Genomic DNA, 6,871 nt, shown 5'->3' with positions numbered 1-6,871 from the left:
AAGCAAATCCAGAAGTATATTTTGGTGAAGAAGAAAATACCCTTTCCTTCACAGTAACTCTGTTGCCGTCACATGTTGATCAAAGAGGACACGGAGTGGTAAGATTACCTGTACCCAGTCCTTGTAAAAATGTGATCATGCTTAATCCGTACTTGTCCCCTTAACTTTTTTTTATCTTCCATATAGTATTTCCCAAGACACATGCTCCAAGTATTTCGACCATAGACCAAATCTACTCTCATCATACTTCTATTTGGAGATGGTACTTGGTATGTCACTGTTCAGCGAAAGAGGAAAACATGCCGATTTGGATTGTGCTGGAACGATTTCACCTACGACAATAACTTTGTTGCAGGCAACAGACTACGATTCATTTACCAAAATAACTACACATTCAGAGTTGTAATCCTTACTTAATTGCACTTCCAATCTGGCATGGTTATTTGTACTTTAATTCGGTACTTATTTGTACTTCTGAAGTTTGTTACGTTTGATCAACTATTCACATTTTAATTATACCCCCTTTCTTCACCTATTTCTACGGTCATAGGCGTAATTCTTCTTTATTATGTTACATGTAAGATGAAACAATTCAGAATACATTTGTAGAAGAATAAACTACTACCAATCCGTAACGTAATTTATAATATATAATGGTTAAGAGCAAAGTATTTAACACGATAAAACATTTTCCCATAATCAGATTTACATAATTACTTAATAACAATAATGTATTCCTACACATTTATAAATTCAAACAAACTAAGCTTCTGGAAGGCCGTAAAAAACTTCTTTGTAAACAACGTTCTGGGTGATATTTGTAGCTGCACCAGACTGATCATCAACAAATATAGTGAGGCCAGTGGGTGAGGTTACTCGACTAATAGCAACATAGTAGTGTCCATGACTGAACACTGACTTAGGTAAGTATAGCCCAACTGTCTTCAGGGATTGACCTTGAGATTTGTTGATTGTCATGGCATAGCAAATCTGTAAAGGCATTTGTTTCCGTACCAATTTGAATGGCATCTTTTGTATCTGAGGGAGAAATCTCCATACGTGTAATGAAATGCTTCGAACCAACAAATGTACCACATATTATTTCACATTCCACACAGAATCTCAGGCATTTGGTCACAATCATCCTTGTACCATTACACAAACCTAGGGTTTGGTTCAAATTACGCATTAGCATAACAACAGCCCCAACCTTCAGTTTCAGATCATGAGGTGGCATCCCAGCTACATTTAAGGAGTTCAAATACTCTATTGGGAAGGCTTCATTCAGATCCTCATCTGTCCCACCAAATTCCTCTGCAGCATCAACACTAAAATAGGACAGATTCTCCGGGGAGCTTGTCTACAATAAGCGAATTGAGGTGGCCCACAGTCTGGTTGGTAGGGGTCAAAATAGCTCTCTCGCTCAAGTACTGTGTACTCTGCCCTTTGTGAGAAAAATTAGGATACGTGCTACGAATCATGTTATCAACTGTGTTTTCAGTTTGTACGTAACAGAACTGAGACAGAATCAAAATTTGATTTTCAGTGACTGGGAAATTGCAGACTCGAGGTGGACTGACCTGGCCATTACCAATGTCAAGTACCCATTTTGCAAACTTTTTAAACTCTTCACTTTCACTATCACTCTCACCTTGTTTCAAGTGCATGTTTTCTGTCAGCAAGAATACTTGGCAAATGGACCACAGCCTTGACCTAGTAATACAGGCAGCTACAATATCAACACGATCTCCATACGTAATTACTGGGAGGATTTGACGGAAATCACCACCCAGAACTACGGTAATACCGCCAAACGGCATGACATAACGTTCTGGATCAACAACTTTCATGATATCCTTCAACGATCGGTCTAGGCATTCAAATATGTACCTGTGCTGCATAGGCGCCTCGTCCCATATTATTAGTTGTGTCTGCTTTATGAGTTGCGCAACATCTGAATCATGGGCAATATTACATGTTGAACATTCATCAAGAACTATTGGAATTTTAAATCTGGAGTGCGCAGTCCGACCACCGGGCATTAATGTGGCAGTAATCCCTGAAGAAGCAACTGAAAGCACAATTTTACCTTGTGAATGTAACTTACATATAAGAGTTCTCCATAAGAATGACTTTCCACAACCTCCACTACCATAAACGAAGAAAATCCCTCCAACGTTAGTGTCAATAGATTGTATTACTGCATCATATATTTTTCTCTGCTCCTCTGTACAGTCCTGTAGTAGCTTGGCAGTTTCATACTCCATCTTCCTGGTGTCATAGCTTGTCTCTTCAATTATCAAATGGTTTGTTCCATTGTTCAAATAGCTGCGAGGAGGTTGAGGCAACTGATCAAATTTCTTCAAGGATTTACCAACTGACCGGAGTAACTCATCTATTTCTGTAATATTTGATATCTAAAACTATTTAACAGCATTCACCCAATTATAGAAAAAATGACGAACAATTAATGAACTGCATTTCCAGCCCACAAAAATTTTAAAATTTGTCCTACACTGTAATATAAAAAGGTGTCATACCTCCTAAAGCATAGAACTGCAGTTGCATTTCATTAGGAGTGAATAAGGTATTTGGACAACTTTGACGTCGTCTGAGTAAAATGTCATCAACCATGCTCTTCCAATGTGTACTCCATAAAGTCTTCAAATCAGTGACTTTACAATTGACAATAATATGGACAAAAAGCTGTCGAACCTGGGGAGGTAATCCACCTGCAGAAGCTTGAGTCAACACTTCATGCCATTCTTTATCATCGTCAAGTAAACCATACTCTTTACAGGCATCGCGAAATGTACTGTAACATACTCCATTAACGGTACGTAAAGACTCAAAGGAGGTGGCACCACGTACCTTCGTAAGCAATAAACGAAGAAACCAAGGCTCACGCGTACTGTGATGCACATAACATAATCTACCTATTTGAAAACCACGCTTCCTCATGGTCTATTTCCTCTCACCATCATTCCACACATAAAACTGTGGGATTTCATCATAAGTGTACTTCCGTGCATTAACATCAACAGAGTTTAAATAAAAAAAGGCTTCCAGTTTACTGAACTTGTTCTTCTCCCTGGCAGCAACTTTCCCTAGCGCTTCATTGGCACAGAAGGTGCAGTTTTTGTCACCTGGTAAGTGAAATTGAAGTCTCTCAACAGATATACTTCTATGATGGATAGGGAAGCCAAAAATCCTATAGGCTGATTCAGCACCGCATAAATATCTCCCATCAAAATATGTATTTATCTCATCTATTCCCCCCTCATCAGTGTCATTCGCTTGCCTTTTTCTCTTTCTCTGGACATGAACGGTAGCACGATCATGGCCTTTCAAACAGTATTTAAATAAATACTTAAGACTGCGTGCATGACAACATATTTCCATATTCATATGGCATTGATACTTGACTAAAAGATCCTGGTTGTATGGTACTACCCACTGGTTATCCAGCTCAGCCTTCCTTATTTCAACAGTAATGTTTGTCCTGCGTCGCATATACATCGGGAAGCTACTGTCATCAAAAGTAGTTCGAGCACAGTACCTGAAACCATTCAATTATTACAAAGTTTAGGTATTATGGTAACTTACTGGATTCTGAAATGACACAAAAAGGGTATGCCTATATCTTACTTTTTCGAAAAATGACGTATGCAACGTAAATCTTTCATGCATGGAGACTTTACATTTTGCAAACCACATGGACCGTGGATCATAAATTCCTTCACGACTGTATAACCAACCGGGTCTAATAAAGGATCTGGGATTTCTGCGGATACAAAATTATCCACATTCTGCTTGAGGTTTTTTTTGAATCAGCATCTAGCCATATTAACATATGTACATGTGGAAGGCCTCTTTTCTGAAACTCGACGATATACATAACTGCAAAACGGGAAAATTTAGATTATATTGGTAATATGCAAACAAAAATGTAATTAGAAATTAAACTAAGAAAGTCCTGGTAAACAATCTTACCTCCAATACAAACACCAAAGTGTTTTTTGTCCTTAATATCTATCATTAACTGATCAAGTTTTAGCCTAAACACCCTTGATATGATGTCAGGACAGTTTGGAGCAATGCAACCAGGCACATACTCCATCATCTTCTGAATTTCATCCCAAAGAGAATTACAGGTCATAGTCAGGAATATGTCAGGATGTCCGATGTAACGGCATACGACCAGCGCATCTTGAAAATTTTGTTGCATGTATCGCTTCGAACCAACGTAGCCAGCTGGAAGAACTATACCTTTACCGGTATTTGAACTGTCCACATCACCTCTGCTTACAGATCTACAAATATTGTTGTATAATTCATTCCGTAAAGTAGTTGGTGAGTACGGATCCACCATAGCCGTGTCTGTTCAATGGTAGAAAAAACATCTACCATATACTGTTGAAATAGTCTTCCACCTAGCCGATGAGTCAAACCTACAATACAACTTTCATTATTTATTTCTGGGGAACATAAAGAAACATATATTAATTTTTTAAATATACCTTACCATCAGACTCTCTAATTTGGAAAGTATATGATTAGTAATTCTTCAGAGACAAAAAGCCACGTGGTTTGCAAGAACTATCAGCAGTCTTTTGAAATTTAATCTTTGGGTGAAATCCACCTTCTCCACGTGGAAAGAGTAAAGGGTACTGTAAAGCCATCAACTTCGGATGAACATAAGAAACACGGACTAAACCTTTACCTTTTTCGTTAACAACTATATCACGGTCGCCACAGGTTTCTTCAGTGTCACCAACCATAATGCCAACAACTTCATCAGTGCTAGAAATATGACATTTTCTTCCACTCTCAGATCTGATAACTTTGAGTGTAATCTCCAGCTCAACTATTTCATCGCTTTCATACAAATCACGTTGTTGTCTAAACTCACCAACTAATTGATTAGTTTCATCTAACATTGTTATAAGACCTCGCACAACCTCTTTATCAACACTTTCTCGGTCATGAACACTAACCCACCGAAGACGATTATCAACTTCGTTAATGGTGTCATAAATGTAAAGTTGACAAAATTTGGGGGTTTCATTGCCATTCGGTATTAAAGATCCAAAAACATGGTGGTTCTGACCATTTAATCTGTATACATAAGGCGCCCTTCCATTGTTAATTGAATGATCTATGTTATCACCAGTAGAAATAAAGGCAGAAATTGCATTGTAGAGCTGTATCAATCTATGAAAAGTAGGACCTCTTTTCTTGTCGTTGTATAAATCCAGCAAATACTCAGGGGTAGGAGGGATTGGAGGCAATCTCACAACACCTTTCATGCAACAAAGAGAAAATATAGGACAACCTTTAGTCACATCTTTATTTACCCTTTCTTCCTTCCACAAGCGAGCATAACATTTGGAACATATGGCAGTAGGACCACCCAAAGAAGCATACTCCTCAGGAACGACACGTCGCGGTGCACGTCTGCTCTGCATCAAATTACAATCCGAATTCATCCCATCAACAATGACTTCATCATCACCATCAAGCGACCAACTAAGACAATTTGCATCATCTGCATTTTTTTATTTTAGTTTGACAAAATTAAATGTGGATACTTTTTTAGGAGTACATCTTTGTTTTTCTTACCACTTGATTCACAATCACTTGCTTCATAATCTGATCCTTCAGAATCATCATACAAAAACGAAGGAGCAACTACATTCAGACCTGCAAGAAAATATTAAATGGTAAATCATAATTACGTAAGACATAACAATGACGCAATATCACATTCATTTCACCTTCATTAAAGTCATTACTTTCTTCCTCATCATCACTAACAATCTCATCTGCGAATAATTCTCTACCAAATCCAAGATAATTTTCCTTCCTTTTCCGGTTCAAAGGTTCACGTCCATTTAACGAAACATCATTAATGTTTGATCGCGTTTCCTCTGTTTCATAATTAAAACAACTATTATTTAGTTATTCCTGTTACCATAAGGATAGACAGACAAAAGCTTAACAATGCTGAAATCTAGTATTTACCTCTCAACATATTTCTAGAAAATTAGGCGCTACCAGAATTTGTTACATCTGATAAAGGAGTTCTGTCCTGACTACCTTCAAGAGGATTCATGTAGTTTACTCTGCTATTTGATCGGGGAGTAACAATAGGACTACTACATTCTACCAACCAAATATTAAACGCATTATTGCTTCATAAACATAAAATAGCAGTTGCTTTGCAAGAAAAACACAGAGTAAATTAAGAAAACAAACAGTACTTGCAGTTGTTTCATTCAAGTGGCCTGACCTAGGCAAGTCACCAAGTTTCCTCCTCTTTCCCACCAACCTAACAATATTTGGCGTGGATTCCGTCAACATACATGCATTACAGACAAAACAATGGGTAGTCAGAACATAAGCCTAAGTATGTTTGCGGTTTAAATTTTGTAAGAATTAGAATCTGTACTTGTAGGTGTTTTGTTTTGGCTCCCACTACTAACTACTGCTGGGGTAAACAGAGGTGATCGGTTCGCCTTGGTTGACGGAGTATGAACGTTGGCCATTGATCCTGTTAACACGGGTGCTGAACAAATACAAACAGAAGTCTTACTTATATTTACACATACGAAGAGAAGGTATTCAATAACAACAAACTTACCTGTGGTCGTACTCCTTACCTGTGGAAGAAGATAAAGCACAACGATCAGCAACAGCAAAGTCGACAACCACATTCTCTTTGTTACGATTCAATTGTTTCGTTCTTCTGTACTTCCGACCATAATCTGCATTCAAATCTTCCAGGTTAAAGAACTTGTCACCTTCTTCACCACCCATACCTTGCACAATGAATCAACCCGTACTCAAATGGAAGACACAGGTAAGAAGA

General features: G+C 38.0%; 3 protein-coding genes across 3 annotated transcripts; all 3 read right to left on the bottom strand.

Moving 5' to 3' along the window:
• Positions 1-762: 762 nt before the first annotated feature.
• Positions 763-2,042, bottom strand: LOC141691434 (uncharacterized). Its single transcript, XM_074496173.1, has 3 exons — positions 1,581-2,042; positions 957-1,360; positions 763-880 (listed from the first exon to the last, which is right to left on the bottom strand). Exons 1-3 carry the CDS (start codon positions 2,040-2,042, stop codon positions 763-765), a joined length of 984 nt encoding a protein of 327 aa, XP_074352274.1.
• Positions 2,043-2,964: 922 nt separating this feature from the next.
• Positions 2,965-4,372, bottom strand: LOC141691433 (uncharacterized). Its single transcript, XM_074496172.1, has 4 exons — positions 3,994-4,372; positions 3,860-3,900; positions 3,649-3,809; positions 2,965-3,559 (listed from the first exon to the last, which is right to left on the bottom strand). Exons 1-4 carry the CDS (start codon positions 4,370-4,372, stop codon positions 2,965-2,967), a joined length of 1,176 nt encoding a protein of 391 aa, XP_074352273.1.
• Positions 4,373-4,556: 184 nt separating this feature from the next.
• LOC141691432 (uncharacterized) lies at positions 4,557-6,809 on the bottom strand. The gene is made up of 6 exons (XM_074496171.1): positions 6,663-6,809; positions 6,264-6,568; positions 6,025-6,165; positions 5,778-5,930; positions 5,623-5,703; positions 4,557-5,548 (listed from the first exon to the last, which is right to left on the bottom strand). Exons 3-6 carry the CDS (start codon positions 6,032-6,034, stop codon positions 4,557-4,559), a joined length of 1,236 nt encoding a protein of 411 aa, XP_074352272.1. The 5' UTR covers positions 6,035-6,165; positions 6,264-6,568; positions 6,663-6,809.
• Positions 6,810-6,871: the final 62 nt, after the last annotated feature.

This window comes from Apium graveolens, chromosome 10, assembly GCF_009905375.1.
Source record: "Apium graveolens cultivar Ventura chromosome 10, ASM990537v1, whole genome shotgun sequence".
In the NCBI taxonomy this organism is placed as follows: domain Eukaryota; kingdom Viridiplantae; phylum Streptophyta; class Magnoliopsida; order Apiales; family Apiaceae; genus Apium; species Apium graveolens.
Note: the sequence above shows the minus strand (reverse complement) of the source record. Positions and strands in the feature narration are given on the sequence as shown.

What these genes read in the sequence shown, in the direction of transcription:
- LOC141691434 (XM_074496173.1), bottom strand. Translation starts at nt 2,042, where the DNA reads ATGCCCGGTGGTCGGACTGCGCACTCCAGATTTAAAATTCCAATAGTT. An exon ending in TTGACATTGGTAATGGCCAG is followed by an intron (nt 1,361 to 1,580) that starts GTCAGTCCACCT and finishes CGCTTATTGTAG; the next exon opens with ACAAGCTCCCCGGAGAATCT. An exon ending in GACAATCAACAAATCTCAAG is followed by an intron (nt 881 to 956) that starts GTCAATCCCTGA and finishes TGTTGCTATTAG; the next exon opens with TCGAGTAACCTCACCCACTG.
- LOC141691433 (XM_074496172.1), bottom strand. Translation starts at nt 4,372, where the DNA reads ATGGTGGATCCGTACTCACCAACTACTTTACGGAATGAATTATACAAC. An exon ending in AGAAAAGAGGCCTTCCACAT is followed by an intron (nt 3,810 to 3,859) that starts GTACATATGTTA and finishes AACCTCAAGCAG; the next exon opens with AATGTGGATAATTTTGTATC. An exon ending in ATACGTCATTTTTCGAAAAA is followed by an intron (nt 3,560 to 3,648) that starts GTAAGATATAGG and finishes GAATGGTTTCAG; the next exon opens with GTACTGTGCTCGAACTACTT.
- LOC141691432 (XM_074496171.1), bottom strand. An exon ending in AAGTAATGACTTTAATGAAG is followed by an intron (nt 5,704 to 5,777) that starts GTGAAATGAATG and finishes ATTTTCTTGCAG; the next exon opens with GTCTGAATGTAGTTGCTCCT. An exon ending in AAGTGATTGTGAATCAAGTG is followed by an intron (nt 5,549 to 5,622) that starts GTAAGAAAAACA and finishes AAAAAAATGCAG; the next exon opens with ATGATGCAAATTGTCTTAGT.